Genomic DNA, 17,051 nt, shown 5'->3' with positions numbered 1-17,051 from the left:
GGGCGCAGGGGGTCCAGTCGAGTCGCGCGTCCCGGGAATCCAAGCACTGAGATGGGCCAAGGAGGCTGCCAATGCCTGGGGGGGCGACACAGCACCCTGAGAAGGGGACCTAGAGGGGACCCCAGGACACACTGTTCCCACCCCCATCCTCCTGGTGAGGGAGGTGATAGCCCCCGGGGGTTTTGCTGGGTTGCACTGGGGTCCCAGCTCCGAAGCCCATGGCAAACCACAGTCTGCAGCTGGAGCCACATCCCCACCACAAAGGGGGGCCACTGGTCCTCCTGCCCACCTTGGGGACCACCTCACTCACCTCACTTGATGAGGATCCCTGTGGGCCGAGCCTCATCCTCACTGGTGTTCCTCAGGTTCCTCTCCACGTCCTCTGAGGACCTGGGGCAGAGCAGGGTGAGAGGAAGCCTGTGGCACCAGCACTGGAGACACTGGTGGCAGTGGCCATGTGCACTGGTTACACCACTGCCCTCTCTACTCACGCCAAAAAATCCTTCACTTCCTCCACAGTGATGTCCCCAGTGGTGTCCAGCGGGTTCTCCAGGCTGCTGTTGGGTGAGTCAACAGGACCGGGTGAGAAGGCAGCCAGGTGCTCTTCTGGGGACCCTGGGGAACCACAGGAGAGCTGGGGAGCAGCCATGGCTTAGGTCCAGCCCTGGAGCAGGGCCCACAGGACCACAGTGCACATCATAGGATCCCAGCAGGTTAGGGGTTGGAAGGGGCCTGCATAGACCATCCAGTCCAACCCCCCTGCCAAACTAGGGCTCTAGAATCCAGCACAGGTCACACAGGAACACATCCAGACGGGGATTGAAAGTCTCCAGAGAAGGAGACTCCACAACCTCTCTGGGGAGCCTGTTCCAGTGCTCTGTGACCCTCAGTGAAGAAGTTCCTCCTCATGTCAAGGTGGAACCTCCTGTGCTGTAGGTTATATCCTTTACCTGTTGTCCTATCATAGGATGCAGCGAAGCAGAGCCTGTCCCCTCCCTCTTGACCCCCAGCCCTCAGATATTGATAGACATTAACTGAATCCCCTCTCAGTCTTCTCTTCTCCAGACTGAACAGCCCCAGGGCTCTCAGCCTCTCCTCCTCATAGGGCAGTGCTCCAGTCCCTTCAGCATCCTGGTAGCTCTCTGTTGGACTCTCTCCAGCAGATCCTTGTCCCTCTTGAACTGGGGACCCCAAAACCAGATACCTATATATGCCAGGGTGTGGAATATATGGTGGGGCCAGGGGGTACTCACGGTCACTGTCGCTGGGGGAGCGCCGGTCCTCGGGGCTGCGCGGGATGTGGGTGCCATTCACCTGTGGCAGCTTTGGTGTCACTGTGGAGCTGTTGCCAGAAGGAAACACAAGGAGAAGTTATACTGCCAGAGCTGATGCCACAGGGTGCTGGCAAAGGGGTGGTGGCACAGCAAAGCCCCCACACCACGTCCCACCTGAGGCAGGAGGTGTCCTGCAGCCGGGTGACGTCCAGCCGGCACAGTGGCTCCGTCACATTCCGGGCACTCAGCGAGAAGCGCTCGAACTCGGATGGAGAGATTAGGTAGAAACCTAAAGAGGGAGGACAGCAAGGAGTCTCAGAGACACACCGTGGGGCTGCAGCCACGTCCCATCTACAAGGGACATCAGCCACAGCACAGGGCTGGTGCCCTCACCCTGGCCATGCTTGGTGAAGACGCAGGAGGCAATGCCACTGATGTCCTCCTTGCGGATGCAGCCATAGTGGACCTGGGGCCGCAGGCCGGGCACAGTGAAGATGTGGATGTCACCCAGGTTGGTGAGACAGGCCAGGCAGTTCTCCAGCCTCTCCTCAGAGCTGGCACTGGCCAAGCTCACCAGGGCCACCTTCCGCACCCGGCAGCCCTCGTGCGCCGTCAGCTTGAACTTGGTCTTGGCACTCACTTTGGGCAGCGTGAAGACCTGAGGGGGTAAGAGAAGCCGGATGGGCTTGTGGGGTTCTGGGGGGACATCCAAGCAGAGCCTGTGGGGCTCTGGGGGACATCCAAGCAGCCTCCTGCCACAGAAGCCCTTCCTCTTGGAGCCACCAGCCTTCAGGTACAGGCACAGGTGTTTCCCAGGACCTGGCTGGTCACCTCCAAGCCCATCACTGTGCACAAGGTGATGAAGACACCCAGAGAGAACGTGGGACATGTTGTGGGACATGCTTTAGGTGAACCTGCTTTAGCAAGGGCCTCGGACTAAACAGCCCCCAGAGGTCTCTTCCAAAGCCCACTACTCTGTGGGTGGTGGGCATCATTCCCACTGCAGCAGGACCATGAACCCCATCCTCACCTTGAACTGCTCCTCAGAGGAGATGAGCATGGAGTGGCTGCCCTGCATGTCAGGGGCCTTGGCCAGGTCCCGCGAGACCTCGTAGGGCTCAGGCAGGGGGTTCCCCCGGCCGTCCAGCACGGCAATGGCCACCACCGGTGCCCGGTGCATCAGCTGGATCTCCTTGCCCAGCACAGCCTCCACCGCCCGCTCTGAAAACTTCTCCTGCGAGGGCACCTCCAGTGCGTAGGCGAACACTGAGCCAGAGTTGGTCCCTGCCCACATGGTGGGGCCGTGGTGGGCAGCTGTAGGGATGGCAGCAGTGTCAGAGCCCCTTCCCCACAGCGTGGCAGCAGTCAGGCCCAGCTCCAGGGCTTTGCCCAGGCCGGGGGTGGTCTCACCGTCTCGCAGGAAGGTGTCAGCGAAGTAGAGGCAGCGCACCACCCCTGACAGCGAGTCGTCGGCCGAGCGGGGCTCGATCCGCCGCTGCACAGGAGTCATCTCCACCTCGGGGGGCCCCGCCTGCTCCGCCAGCTGAGCGTTGGCCTCCTGCACCTGGGGAGGGGCACGCAGGGGTCAGCCCCAGCCTGGCGGGCATGAGGAGCCCCTGCCTGGTGGGCATGAGGAGCTGCCATGCTCTAGACATTAGGAAAGAGTGGTCAGACATTGGAATGTGCTGCCCAGGGAGGTGGTGGAGTCACCAACCCTGGGTGTGTTTAAAGGTGGTTTGGATGCGGTGCTTGGGACTATGGTTTAGGGGTGACCCTTGTAGAGTAGGGTTCTGGGTTGGACTTGGTGATCCTGAGGGTCTTTTCCAACCTGAATGTTTCTGTGATTCTGTGATGGTGGTCCCCTGCTCCTTGCCCACCTTGCTGGAGGGGCTGCTGGTGTTGAGCCTCTTCTTGCCTGACACCCGGCTCTTGCGGATGCGGCGGAAGGACTGCCGCAGGGACTTCTTGAGGGACTTCACGCGGGACAGAGGCCCCTCCATGGCCAATGAGTCGTTGGGGTGCAGCGTACACCTGCAGGCACCAATGGCACTTAACGCCCAAACCCTCACCATGTCATTCCTGGGGGGTCCCAGGCCCTGATCCCCCCATACCTGGCCAGCACAGGGTTGCGCCGGTAATAGTCGAAGAGTCCAAAGCCATGGCTGGTGCCGAAGGCCACGAGGTTCCACTCAGAATGCAGGGTGACAGCGGTGACGGCAGCGGGGGGCACACACTGCACCAGCACACTGGGCTGGAAGCCAGGCGGAAAGAGCAGGGGCCCATTCCTGGGGGCCAGGCGGTCGTGTCCCTTCCAGGTGAAGCCCTCACGGTCCTGCAGCAGGTCCACCGTGGCCACGCTGACTGCATGCTCTGACTTCTCGTCACTCAGCTCCATCACCAGCACCTGCAGGGGACAAGCATGGACAGTGGAGGACACAGAATCACTGAACTGTTTTGTTTGGAAGAGATCTTTTGAGATCACAAAGTCTAGAAGTTAACCCATCGCTGCCAGGTCACCATTAAACCATGTCCCTCAGCACCACATCCTCACAGCTTTTAAACCCCTCTGGGGATGAGGGCTCCAGCACTGCCCTGGGCAGCCTGTTCCAGGCCTTGACAACCCTTTTGGGGAAGAAATTGTTTCTAGTATCCAACCTAAACTTCCTCTGGTGCAACTTGAGGCTGTTTCCTCTTGTTACTTGGGAGAAAAGACCAACCCCCACCTGGCTCCAAGCTCTTTTCAAACAGCTGTAGAGTGAGAAGGTCTCCCACGAGCCTCCTTTTCTCCAGACTAAACAATCCCAGGTCCCTCAGCCACCCTACTGTAAGCTGGTAGCTAAACCCTAAGGGAAGGAGCCCTTCATGAACAGGGTCTGCAGGGTCTGTAGCCGCTCATTTTGTGTGTCCCCAAATGAGGAGAGCCCAGAGGTGCCCAGCAGCCCCCACTGTGCCCCTTTGTTATCCTACCTGCCCCGCTGTGCCAGCCACCACCATCTTGGCCGTGTACTTGCAGAGTGCAATCTTCTGCACACCCAGGCGTGGGTCGTCGCTGTAGGGATCAAAGCAGCCCACCTGTGGGAGGGATTGAGGGGACCAGGCACCGTCACACAGCTGTGGGACAACCCCCACCAGTACTCCCCCACATCCTCCCCACCAGCTGGCAGGCACCGGCTTGCGGCACATGGGCACCATGCCCAGGAAATATCTGTCCCCACGTGCCCCCGACTCTCCCCCTGTGCCATGGCAGGCCCCGTGGGATGGGGCACGCGGAACAAGTGTCCCTTGTGTCCCCATGGGACGTCACCCACGGCAGCTGTGCCCCAGGACGGGGGACACGTCCCCAGGGAGCAGCCGGGACGGCTCCAGCAGCCGCGTCCTCAGTGGCCTTGCACCCCGCACCCTGCTGCTGGTGGAGCCAGGGGGGCACTGAGGTCTGCAGCCACGTCCCCTTCCTGCCCTGGGGACTTCACCTTGCGGAAAGGTGGCCACTCCTCCTCTCCTGCCTGGTCGAGGCTGTCGTTGTGCTCACAGTCTGTCTGGAAGATGTTGGCTGTGCCCAGCTTGTAGAGGGGCTTCAGGGAGACCCCCGAGGCATCCCAGAACCGCACTGTGCCGTCCTCATGCCTGGGGAGCGGGGCACAGAGAGGCACTCCCACTGCGAGGCCCTGACATCTGCCTGGCTAACGAGAGCTGCCTGTGTGCTGGCAGCCATCGTGCCAGGATGGAGGGAGGACAAAGGGGAACAACACAGCAGGTGACAGACTCCTGCTTGGCCTTCAAGTTGAGCAAGCACCTGGACCTCCACACCATCCCATCCATCCCTCCACCACAGCAAGGGGCTGAGGGGGACATGCATGTCCCAGCACATTTTGGATTTCCCATGACTCCCTTCCCACTGCCAGGTCACTCACCCTGTTAGGAGAAGCCCCCTCTGTGTGGGCTCCTGAGCCAGGTTCTTCCCTCCATCGATGGGCCAAGCCTGGAGTGAGAGATGGAGAGATGGAAGGAGGGAGGGATTGAACAAGCACCACCCCTCTGCCAGCCCATCCCTGCAGACCCTCTCCCCACCCTCCCCACCACTCACCACAGAGGACTGCCGGGGGCTCTGCTGCTCGCCAGCACTGACAATCCTCTCCCAGAGCTTGAGGGGCACGTTGGAGACATGGCAGGAGCAGGTAATAGCAGAGGAGTGGAGTGGTGCCAAGTAGGGGGCAGGGATGGTGGGCCAGCCTGGTGTCTGGAGGTCAATGGCCACCAGCTCTTCCTCCACCAGCACCACAAGGGCACGAGGATTCTCAAAGCCTGGGGAAGGGGAAGATTGTACAATCATTTTGGTTGGAAGGGGTCTTTCAGATCATCCAGCCCAACCATTAACACAGCACTGCCAGGTCACCACTAAACCATGGTCCTCAGCATCACATCTATCATGGTTTTGAAACCCTCCAGGGACAGGAACTCCACCACTGCCCTGGGCAGCCTGGGCCAGGGCTTGAGAACCCTTTGGGGAAGAAATTGTTCCTCGTGTCCAATCTAAACCTCCTCTAGTGCAACTTGAAGCTATTTCCTCTTGTCCCATCACTTATTACTTGGGAGAAGAGACCAATCCTGACCTGGTTCCAACCTCCTCCCAGGGAGCTGTAGAGAGCCAGGCCTCCCTTGAGCCTCCTTTTCTCCAAGCTGAACAACCCCAGTTTCCAAGAATTGTTCTCCAGCCCCTTCACTTCCCCAGCTTTGCTGCCTTTCTCTGGACCCACTTCCTGCTCAATGCCCTTCTTAAGAGTGAAGAGACCAGAACTGAATCAAGTTTTCAAGGTGCAGCCTCACCGGTGCCAGGTACAGGGACACCATCGCTGCCCTGGGTCCTGCTGGCTGTGCTATTTCCAACAGAGATGGCTGCTGCTAGCAGCAATCCCCCACCACCCACTCCCCAGGGCCACCCCAGCAGGATGTACCTCCCTGGGTGGCCTCAGGGCTCTGCACAGTGAAGAAGTCGATGACTCGGGAAGTGAAGTCAAGCGTGGCCAGCGCCTGGCCCTGCAGCACACTGACACAGTGCCGGTCACCATAGCTGGCCCGTGGCATCCCTCCACTGAAGATGATGAAGGGGTTTCTGGGAGGGATGAGGCAGCTTCCATCAGACTCTGGACCCTAGAGAGCATCCTCACTCCACCCTGCCCATGACCAGCCCTGCTACTGAGGGTGCACATACCCTGACTCACAGGTCCGCCAGAGGATTTTGCTGATGGCTTTGCAAGGGAATGGACCTGAAATGAAGATTATCAACCCCACGGTTGCAGCACTGGCACTGGGATGGGGCAGTCAGACCCCAATCCTCCCAGCTGTCCTCTCTTGGCCCCCATACCATAGGGGATGGTGGACATGACAGGCTGCTGCGTCTTCTGGCCGGCACCACTCACTGCCCACACCATGTACCCACCGTCGCTGTGGGAGCTGATGATGCTCTTCCCACTCTGCTCCCAGGCTAGGCTCTCCAGCTGCTGCAGGGGCACGCAGAGGGCTCAACACCTGAGATTTCGGGACACACACACACACGAGGCCATGGCCTCGCCAGCCCCCTGCCACCCTGAGTACCTGGTTTCCCAGGAAGAGGTGCTGGACAAGGCGTGTGCTCTGCTCCCAGAGGACCACCAGACCCCGGCTGTACCCAATGAGGAGCCGGCTGCTGTCCTGAGGGTGCTCCTGGATGGACTCCACTGGCCCCAGCGCCTTCCCGCAGCGGTAGTCATCAGGGACGCTGCGTGAGGGGACACATGGTGGGGGTCAGGAGGGACTGAGGGTGCTGGGGAGGGGGCATGGGGCTAGCAGTGCTCACCTCTGCAGGATCTCATCTGGGAAGAGGGTTTTTTCTTCCAGCAGCACCAGGGTGGGCAGAGTGAGGAAATACACCGCCCCACCCTCGGTGCCCAGGCAGGCCACCGTGCAGGCTGATGTCGGCAAGACCACTGTCACACGTGTGATGCCAGGAGAGCAGCTGGAGGGGCAAGTGGGGGCTGGGTCAAACCCAAGCTGGGCCTGTGGGACTGATGGAGAGACCCCAAACTTGCCCTGCCCCGATGCTGCATCCCCATCCCTGCTGGAGCAGGAGAACACAGCAGACAGCAACTGGAGCTATTAATCACCCTGCTAACACCTATAAAAAGCCCAAGGCTGTGTTCTCTGCCCTCCCCACATTACCCCAGTTGGGACTGGAGGAGCATCTCGACAAGGAAACCACCACCACCGAGAAGACCTTGGCCATCACCCTGCCTGGAGCAGGGATGGCTGCTCCCACGCACTGTTCCCAGCCGGCAGCGGTATCGCTCCCAGCCGCAGCCCCACAGTGAGATGGGGCCACTGGGAACCCCCCCCAGGCAAGTACTTAGTGCAGCCGGACCCTGGGCGTCCCGGGAGGCCGAAGCTGCGGGTCTCTTCCAGGTGGGAGCAGCCATCCTTCTGGCAGACCTCCCAGAGGTGCAGTGTGTTGTCGTCCAGCAAGGAGAGGAGCCAGCCCTGGGGTGTGAGGAGGACAGCAGCAGAGTGGGTGGGTGGGTGGGTGAGAGGCTGCCACCACACAATCCCCGGGAAGGTGTGGGGGGCAGGCACCCACCTACCTGACCAGGAAGAAAGTGCAGCTGGGTGACAGTGGCCATCTCCTTGTGCAAACCAGTCAGCTCCACACCTGGTGCACCGTATCTGGGAAGGAGCCGTCAAAGAAACCACGAGGATAGGGAAGCCCCCTGCCCTAGACACCCCCCCTTCCAATTCCTCCCAAGTCACAGTTCTGCCAGTATGTTTACTGGCACTTTAGCTCCATCTCAAGCCAGGGCAGAGCATCTCTGGCAGCACCCCATGCCAGAGCCAGTCCCAGTACCAACATCCCCAGCTGCATCCACCAAGAAAGCTTCAACTGGGATGCCCCAGGTCAGGATGCAGCTGACACGTGGCCGAAGCGGGTGTGAGAGGGCCAAGCCAGCTCCTGTCCTCCGCCACCTTCTTCTTCCTCAGCCGCGGGGCCAGGGCCGTGCAGCAGCACCGGCAGCCCTGGCAGCAGGGTGGGGTTCGGCATGCGCCAGCACAGCCTCACTCACCCGACTGGTCCTGGCTCCCTCGCCAGCGACGCCGCTCAGCAGGAACCGGGGCAGGGCTCGTGGGGCAGCTCCAGCACTGCACACTGCGCCCCGACCCTGTGTCTCCCCAGCATCCCTGGATCTGGCGAGCTGCTATGCCCAGTCGGTGTCACTGCTGTGTGGCATGGCTAAGTCATGGCACATTGTGTGCCAGGGGTTTCCACCAGCCAACCCCTGTGGTCCTCACCCCCGGTGCCCCCCGGCACAGGGAACCAGCCCAGCGGCTCTGCCCAGACAGACAGGCAGGAGCTGTCTGGCAACGCCAGGCACCACCAAGCCGACAGAGACAGGGCAAAGCTGGTGAGGTTTTGGGGACATCAGACAAAGGGCATCTGATGGAAGCACACTGGGTGGGGGATGCCACCCATCCTTGCTCCTCCTGGGGCTTTTCCCTACCCAAAACAGTGCCCCAGGCTGAAAGGCAGTTGGGGCAAGTGGCCAAACACTGGTGGCACTAGCTCACCACAACGGGCTCCAAGACCAGGGAGCACCATCTGCCCCAGGAGATGCCCCAGGCAGTTGCAGCCCCTTGATGCCAGGCTGTCTGCAGCCAGATCTACCCTGCCTGGTCAGGGAGCACCCGTAGGTGCCCCTTTTAACCAGTAGTACCAGTCAGGCCAGCTCTGACTGCTGCCTCGTCTGGCACTGGTTTCTCCAGCACCATGAACCTCCAGAAGCATCTTCTTGGCTGCAACCAGAGTGGGGCTGGGTGGACACCAGCTGCAGGGCTCATGCCGCCCCACTGTCAGCCCCAAGCTGAGTATGACCCCAGAAACATCCCTACAGAGGACACACAGGACACCACAGCCCCCCATCACAACAGCTCCGCGGTCCCAGGGGGGTTTACCCGGCGAGGCGGCCAGAGCCAGCACCCATGGCGAGGCAGCCGAGCGGAGCGGCCGGCGACATCGCGGCCGGGCTTGGCACCGGGGCGGCTTCGGCAGCGAAAAAAACGCCATCTTTGTGCTCGGGAGGCTGCAAGCCACTGGTCTGGGGGAGGGGGAGCGTAGTAGCCCTCCCCCAACCCGACCCCGACCCCAATCCAGGCACAGCCGCCCCTGCGTCCCCCCCGCACGCCGGCCCCGCATTCCTGCGGGGGCCCCCTGAGTGCGGACCGCATCCAGCCCTGGCCGCCCGCCAGCAGCCCTCTGAAGTCTCCCTGCACGCCGCCGGCAACAAAGCCTGGCCGAGCCCCGTGTCGTTGTGTGTGTGTGTCCCCCACCACGGACTCCGACCCGGGACCGGGCTCGGCGCCCGCCGCAGCCCCCTCAGCCCCGCGCTGGGACGGCCAGAGGCCCCTCTGCCCCCCCAAACAGGCTGCGTGGACCAGGCTGAGATGAACGGGAGCCCTCCCGGGGTAACGGAGGTGACACTGGGAAGCATTCCCAGGCTGGGATGCCACTAGGGATGGCTCTTTGCTCCCCCAGCATTTTGGGCAAGGCGGTGGTTTCCTCCAGCCACCCCCTCCCAGCCCAGCTGCAGCCCAGCTGGATGAAGGGACAGACAGACATCGGCGGCGCTGCTAGATGGGCCAGCAGCGGCACGGCCACATCTCTTGGTGTCTCCCAGGATGGGGGATCCTTACCTCCTGCCCCTGGCGGGGTAAAAGGATACAGCTTGACGGCTCCTGCCTTGGTGCCGATGGCCATGACGCGCAGGGCAGGGTCGTAGGCCAGGGCGCTGGGCTGGCTGGGGAAGCCATGCTCCACCGTCTGCCGTGGGGACAGCCAGGTCAGAGCCAGGGCTCCCCAGTCTCTGAGCACCCCCAAACTCCCCTTTCACCCCCACAGCTCCAATCCTGCAGCAGCCTGAGCTTCACCCCTATGATCGAAGACCATGGGGATGTTCAAAGGGTCCCTGAGGGGCTCCTCTGGGAGAGGGGACACCACTCCTCACCCAATTCCCCTCTGACACCTCAAACCAGACCAAACTCAGCAGCCACACCAAGGGCTGGTTTGGGTCTGAGCTCACACAAGTCACCCCATCACCCACCAGCAATCTGGGGAAGGGACCCCCTAACTCTAAACTCCCCTCCCCAAGGTGCAGATGCCCTGGGAAGGGTGAGTGGGGTCCAGCTCACCCCCACCACAACATCCCTAGGGGTCCATGGTGCCAGGCAGCAGAACCAGGTGAGCGGGACCCACCAAAGATGTCTCCACCGGAGCCGCGTGCCACCCGCAGGCACCTTCCCAAGGAAGTCCCAACCAGTACCGATGGCATGCCCAGGCTTGCCAGCTGGGGAGGGGTTACCCGCCTGGCAGCAGGGGGACACAGGAGGCACCCACCACCCCAGCCCATGGCAAGGGGTCTGCAGGGCACCCAGGGGAAGCAGCCCCAGGGGCAGCTCAGCTGAGCAGCAATGGCAGGATCAGACGATCCGGAGGCTGCCAGAGCCAGACTGGCCAGATCCTGACCTGCTCCCTTTGTCTGGGGCAGCTGAGAGGCACCGTAGGGTAGCTTTTTGCACCCGCTGGCACAGCCACAGTCACCCTGTGACTCCCACTCCCCTCCAAAGGGCCACCACCAGCAGCGTGCCAACATCCCTTGCCGATCCAGGCGGTCCCAGCTTGGCTGGGAGGAGAGTTAGTAGATGCTTGTGGGTCCCAGTCCCTGCGGCAGCCCCATGCAGGATTGCCCCAAATCCCCCTGGAGATGTACACTGCAGGATGGTGGCAGGAGCTGGGACAGCAGCAGTGCAGAGGGACACCTTGGTGATGCTTTTAGGCCAAGGACCAGCCCGACAGCGTTGGCAAAAGTTCTCTCAATAAAGAGTCCTCCCAGCTCCTCTGCACCCCCAGCCCCAGAGGGGGGTCCCCCACGCTCAGCCCTTCCTCCCACCCCACATCCGGCAGGCTGTGCTGGCCCAGCCAAGACGCGCTCCCGGCCAAATTACAGCAAATCCCCGGCAGAGCTGGAGCTCGGGAGGAAAAACAACCGTTAATGGGAGGCAGGTGGGCAGCCGGCAGCTCCAGCAGCCCCAGCACCCGGACAGACGGAGCAGGGCTGCTCCCCACCTCCCCCGCCCTCGAGGACACCTCGCTGGTTGCAGACCTCCCAGAGTGCTTGCTCAGGCTGGATTAGACCCCGGGACATCCTCCCAAAACCAGGGGGCTTCAGCTGGGCTGAGCCTCATGCCCCAAGCCAGACCCTCCTCACCCACAGCAGTGAGTCTGGCAGTGACAGGGCTGCGGGGGGACAGTGAGTGCTGTATGTGACCCCCACCACACCACAGCACACACCAACACCTCCCAGCCTGGCTCTGCTGTGGGGTGATCTGAGGGTCCCACCAGTGAGTCCGCACCAGGAATTTGGGCAAACACCCAACACCGCTGCCACTGAAGGACAGACACAGTTTAGGTTCGGCTGGGCATTCTTCTTCCCTCAGGACCAGAGCTGGAGGATGGTCCAACACCATGGAGCTCCCAGGATGGGGGTGCACCAAGCTCCAGGCAGACACCCACCGACACAGCCCATCCTGACAATGTGCCAAGGGAAGGGTCCTCCCATGGTCATTTGACAAGTCCGTGGGGTCCCCACCCTCCACCCCACCCCACATTAGAGGACCAAACTCTGGGCTTCAGGTGCCTCCGGTCCCCCAGAGTCAAATCTTAGGGGTCCAAGAGGATCCCCAGCCCCAGGGCACACCACAACCGCCCTTCCTGTGGATGTGGGGGGCCCAGCCCCACCATAACCCACCCCTGGAAGAGCTGGAGTTAAGAGCTGAGTCTCCTTTTGGAGTGTGGGGGCTGTTCCAGGGCTGGGGTGATGGGGAACCTCAAAACACCAATGAGCAAGGCCTTGGAGCTCAGACAGAGCAGACACCGGGGTGCTCGGGGGACCCCCCACCCCACGGGCAGGGGGAGCGGGGTGTCGTGCTGCTGAGGGGATCATATCCTGCCCTAGGGTGCGAGAAGGGCTACACTCGGAGGTGGGGTGTCCACCACACCCCAGGGGAGAAGGGCAGCCCCCAGCCCCCTCCCCGTGCACTCGAGGGTCCCGGTGCCCACCCCGGAGGGTGTATCCTCCCCGGGGTGCCCCCACAGCCTGCTCCCGCGGCTGCCGGTGGTTGTTCCCAGGGGGTGCATCCTCTCCGGGGTGTCCCCACAACCCGCTCTCACGGGTCCCCTGCAACCGGTGGAATCCTGCGTCCCCGGCGGTGTTCCCCTTCCCTGGCCCAGCCCTGCGCCGCTCCCCACGAACCTGGGGAATCCCGGTGCATGGCTCCCCACCGCCCCGGGGGTGCACCCCGGTCCCCGGGGGGGCGGTGCCCCGCGCACTGCTCCCGTCTCCGAAGGCAGCATCTCACTCGTGGGGGATGCCGGAGCCTGCGGTACCGAAGGGCTGCCCGCACCCCACTCCTGGGGCCGTGCCTGAATCCTTCGGTGACTCCTGGTGAACCCCACCCCCCGCCCTCCGGGGTCCGCCGCGCGTCCCCACCCCCCGCCCGGACGCACCTTACTGAAAGCGAAGAGATCATGGCGGAGGCGGTCGCGGTGCGGATCGGCACCTTGCCGCCGGAACCGAAACTTCATCATGGTGGGGCCGGTGGCGGCGCGTTACCGGGTGGGGCGGGCGGGGCCGGTGATCCCCCGGGCCGGTACCGGAGTGGGCGGTACCACTCCCGGTGGGCGGGCGCTGCCGGTCCCAGTGGGGGTGTAAGGCGCGGGGGGACACACACTGCCGGTTACGGGTCCCGGTGCAGCGCGCCGAGCGCCGAGCGCCGCGCGCCGAGCCCGGGGCAGGCACCGCCGCGGCGGGGCGGAGGCAAAGCCTTGATGGACAGCCCTCTCCGCCAATCACCGTACGGCGCGGCGTAAGCCCCGCCTCCTAGCTCTACGCATGCGCGGCCGCGGGGTATGATGGGAGCTGTAGTTCTCTACGTTCCAGCGCCCTCTGTGGGCTCTTTCAATTAGTTGCGAGCTGAGACTTTTCCTCTCTTTCGTCTTTTTTTTTGTTTTTGTTTTTTTCTTTTTTTTTCTCCCCAGGGTGGCGGTGGAGGACGACGCTGGCACCCCCCAGGCCGCTCAAGCTACTCACAGAACCATGGAAGGGGAAGTCCTGGAGTCAAGGCCTCATCCTGTCCCATAGGCCCCAGAGCCATGGGGGGGCCTCCATGCCATGGCATCTCTTGGGCCTTCTGCCAGGCTCAGCACCCTGCCAGCCCCTCACATTGGTATTCAGGCCTCATTTCCGCCATGGCGCAGGGCTCAGTTGTGCCCCACTCCCCTGTGACATCGGTTGGGGGTGAGTCACTCCAGGCAGGGCAGGGCTTCCCCTCCCTGCTGACTAACCCTGGCCCCAGGGAAATCGGGGTGCAGTGGGGTGCAGTGGGGTGACACAGCTCTCTTGGGTGGGTGCAAGCAGGGGGTCATGGCCTTTATGACCCCAGATGGGCTCACAGGGACATAGAAGAAAGGAGTCTGATGAAGTGTACAGCCCCAGGACTTGGCAGAGGGTGGTGGAGAAGATAAAGACAGCAACAGGTTGGGGAAGAGCTCATTGCTGGTGAGGAGGAAGAGGAAGGCTGAATTAAGCAGGAGCTCATCACCACTGAGGAGGGAGAGGAAGGCCAGATGAGGCAGGAGCTCATCACTGCTGCAGAGGAAAAGGAATGCCGTATAAGGCAGGAACAAATTGCTACTGAGGAAGAAGAGGAAGGCTACCAGACTCCTTTCAGCTCTGCCACCCTGTCTCTGGCATTGCACACCCATTCATCACCATCTCCCTCTTGCTCTTGCACAGGGCAGGAAAGATGAGGCCAAAGTACAAGGTGTAGCCCCCACTTCCTGGGGGGGCTGTGGCCATTTGGGGACCAGGCACTGGCTAGGGCAAGCCTGAGCAGTGGGGCAGGGTCCACATTTGCTCCCTATCCCCCAGGGAGGGAGAAGAAGGGCAGTGAGCCTTGACTCTTGCTTTCTAGGGCAGCACAGGAGGGACAGACACTGCTTTGGGCCACCCCACCCCAGGGAGCCAGAGATTCCCTTTATTTAGAAGTGGTTCCCTGCTCTCCCCAGCCTCGTTTCTTGCCAGCAGGGAAGCAAGGCCACATCCCAGCCACCAACACCAGCACACAGGCAGGCAGAGCTGATGCTTTCTGCTTTTATTCAATTAATGCAGCAATCTATACAAGAAAAAAATAATAATGAAACCATGAAATTCCAAACCCTGACAGTGAAGAACCAAATTCTTCCTAAGAATCAACCAGAATTAAAAGATTTCCCCACCCCGTGTCAGACTGTACAGAAAATAATCTCTGCCCCATTTACAGCGTTTCACACAGGACTTCTCCTATCTCAAACTTCAGAACTGTACAACTTTGTTACAAACCAAGCTTTTTCCTAGGAAAAGCTTACAGAAAAAAAAAATATTGCCACTTTTTTTTTGTTGTTCATTTAAAAAAAAAAAAGTAAATCAGAATTGAAAAAAAAAATAAAAACCAAACCAAACCAAAATTAAAGTCAGCCAGAACTTGTAATTGTGGGCAGGGATGCAGGAAGGAGCAGAGATGCCTCTCAGATGAACATTTCTCCTCCCAGCTGGGAAAGGGAATGCTTTGGGCAGATAAAAGACTATTTGCTGCTGGCAGGGGTCAAAGCTGCCCCCCACTAAGCCTCCCTCCTCAAGGCATGGCAGCCACTTTGACCCACGGGGCTCAGACTGGGGAGCTGGGCAACAACAGCAGCAAAAGCCAACAGGCCAAGATCTTACCTCATCAAAATTTGTCCTGGCTCCCTCTGCAGAGCAGGTTGTCAGCCCTGTGCCCAGGATAAGACTGGCATCAGGACTGCAGCTCCCAGAGCTCTCCCCTAACAGCTGGAGGAGAGTTCAGGTTGTGAAGCCAGATGTGGCAGCCCAGGTTTCCCTGCTGCAGGCAACCTGCCTGCCAAGCCCAGCAGGGCAGGGATGAACTTCAGCAAGACAGGGATGAGCCTCCCTGGGGTAGGGATGAGTCCCCCCGGGGTAGGGATGAAGCCCACCTTCCTCTCCCTCACTTAGGACAGACAGTTCTCAGGGTGTGGGCTGTGGGTCTGGGTGCATGGGATGCTCACACTGGCCATAGCCTTCCTCCCACTTACATGAACTCCACACTCTAAGTGGATAGAGAGTAGGTCAGACAGACACCACCAGACAGACAGACACCACAGGCCAACGAGGTCAGGTCTGTGCATGAGCCTGTCCTGTGGAGCAGATGAGGAGAAGTTTTGCCTCCAGACTGGAGCTCAGCCTTCTCCACAGCAGACCCATGTCACCAGCCTGACCCAAAGGCAGGCGCAGCAGGTGACACAGAGCACAGCCATCAGCTGTACTTTCAAGCCACAGTTTCACCAGACAGGTTACAGGAAGGGATCTAGAGATCCAGACCCAGGTGAAGAATGCATCTTCTGGTTTCAAATCAAGGTTACACTCTGATGTTGTTCAGTGCAAAAGAGTTAAAAATCCATGGTATCTACACATATACATCTGTGGGTATAGAAAATGTCTGTACAAGGGCAGAAGGTGGCCTGCCTACAGGCCAGGGACTCCTCACCCAGGAGATGCTACAGCTCAGACCAGTCATGTCCCACTCACTCTCTCTCCAAGGTGTCAAGTCCCAACCAGACACCTTGAAAATGAGAACAGAGGGTGGCTGGAGAGTGGCTCAGGTAAGGAGCTGCTGCTGTCCCTCCAGCCACAGTTGCCAGCTCAGACCTACTGCACAGATGTGGGGCAGAAGGGAGGGAAGGACGGAGGGGAGAGCTCCTGATCATGGCATGGGGGAATGCCAAAAGAAACCAGGAGAGGAAGGAAGGAAGGAAACCTCTGTGTGTACAGACTGCACAAGGATGAGGAGATGGCTGGTGCTGGGCTAGAGGCAAGACCTCAGAATTCCCTGTTCAGCCTTCAGTGAAGATAGAGCCAATGCCACATCCCACATGCTCTGGGAAGTGGCTCCAGGAAGGCAGGTTGCCTCCAGCTTCATTTTGAGTTGAAGCATCAGGGTACAGCATCCACATGGCAGAGGGAGGAGTAAAACTGGGAACTGGTGGAAGGGGTAGAATAGGAGAGCAGGCTGCACTGCCACCATCAGCAGTGACCACAGCAGAGCCTGACACCAAAGAGGGTGTGAGGCATGTCTAGGATGAATCCAGAAAGACAATTAGAAACAGCCATTGCTAGGCATCCTGCTGGCAGTCTCTGGCTTGCTGGAGATGTCTGCAGCAGCCACAAGGAGATGGGATTGCTCCATGTGTGTGGTTTTGCTATCAGGGGAATGCCAAGATTCCCTAAACAAGGGGTCTGTAGCCTAGAGCTGGCCCAGATGCTCTACAGAAAGCTGGGAGGGTGAGGAACACAGCTTCCAACACTAAGCATGGTCTACAAACAGCTTGTTAAAGGTTTCAGAAGCAGCAGAACTTGCAGATCTCTGGGCAGACTCAGACAGGTTCCTTCTAAGACCAACCACAAGGCTGTGCTGGTTCCTCCCCACCGAGCCAAAGGGGCTCCCACCAGGAAAGCAACTGGATAAAGAGAATTGGAGACAGCCACTGGAGACCTCACCTACGAACACTCCCTGCAGATCAGCAGTGCTGAAGGTGGTGATGACTTCCTTTGCACCCTGACCACTAGATCCAGCCTGAGCAGTGACCCCAACCATGGGCAAGCAGCAGGA

At 60.5% G+C, this 17,051-nt stretch overlaps 1 protein-coding gene across 3 annotated transcripts; it reads right to left on the bottom strand.

The window, feature by feature from the left end:
- Positions 1-311: 311 nt before the first annotated feature.
- On the bottom strand, positions 312-12,951 carry LLGL1 (LLGL scribble cell polarity complex component 1). Of its 3 annotated transcripts, none has more exons than XM_054391022.1 (22): positions 12,856-12,951; positions 10,016-10,113; positions 7,886-7,967; positions 7,669-7,784; positions 7,108-7,266; positions 6,867-7,029; positions 6,637-6,772; positions 6,484-6,538; positions 6,227-6,384; positions 5,359-5,576; positions 5,186-5,253; positions 4,745-4,898; positions 4,242-4,346; positions 3,386-3,678; positions 3,152-3,305; positions 2,685-2,838; positions 2,305-2,588; positions 1,668-1,932; positions 1,449-1,563; positions 1,254-1,342; positions 492-615; positions 312-390 (listed from the first exon to the last, which is right to left on the bottom strand). In XM_054391022.1, exons 1-22 carry the CDS (start codon positions 12,934-12,936, stop codon positions 312-314), a joined length of 3,150 nt encoding a protein of 1,049 aa, XP_054246997.1. In that variant the 5' UTR covers positions 12,937-12,951. The 3 variants fall into 3 exon arrangements, with proteins under 3 accessions (XP_054246997.1, XP_054246995.1, XP_054246996.1); XM_054391020.1 differs by having other exon boundaries at positions 1,254-1,349; positions 1,450-1,563; positions 7,654-7,784; positions 12,856-12,936; XM_054391021.1 differs by having other exon boundaries at positions 1,260-1,342; positions 12,856-12,936.
- Between the last annotated feature and the right edge of the window lie 4,100 nt (positions 12,952-17,051).

The sequence above is a fragment of the Indicator indicator genome, chromosome 22, assembly GCF_027791375.1.
Source record: "Indicator indicator isolate 239-I01 chromosome 22, UM_Iind_1.1, whole genome shotgun sequence".
NCBI classification, from domain to species: Eukaryota; Metazoa; Chordata; class Aves; order Piciformes; family Indicatoridae; genus Indicator; species Indicator indicator.
Note: the sequence above shows the minus strand (reverse complement) of the source record. Positions and strands in the feature narration are given on the sequence as shown.

Excerpts from the sequence above, each read along its gene's own strand:
- LLGL1 (XM_054391020.1), bottom strand. The coding sequence starts at position 12,936 with ATGATGAAGTTTCGGTTCCGGCGGCAAGGTGCCGATCCGCACCGCGAC. Across the intron at positions 7,785-7,885 it reads TGCACTTTCTTCCTGGTCAG|GGCTGGCTCCTCTCCTTGCT; the intron begins GTAGGTGGGTGC and ends CTCACACCCCAG. Across the intron at positions 1,350-1,449 it reads GCAGGACACCTCCTGCCTCA|GCAACAGCTCCACAGTGACA; the intron begins GGTGGGACGTGG and ends TGTTTCCTTCTG.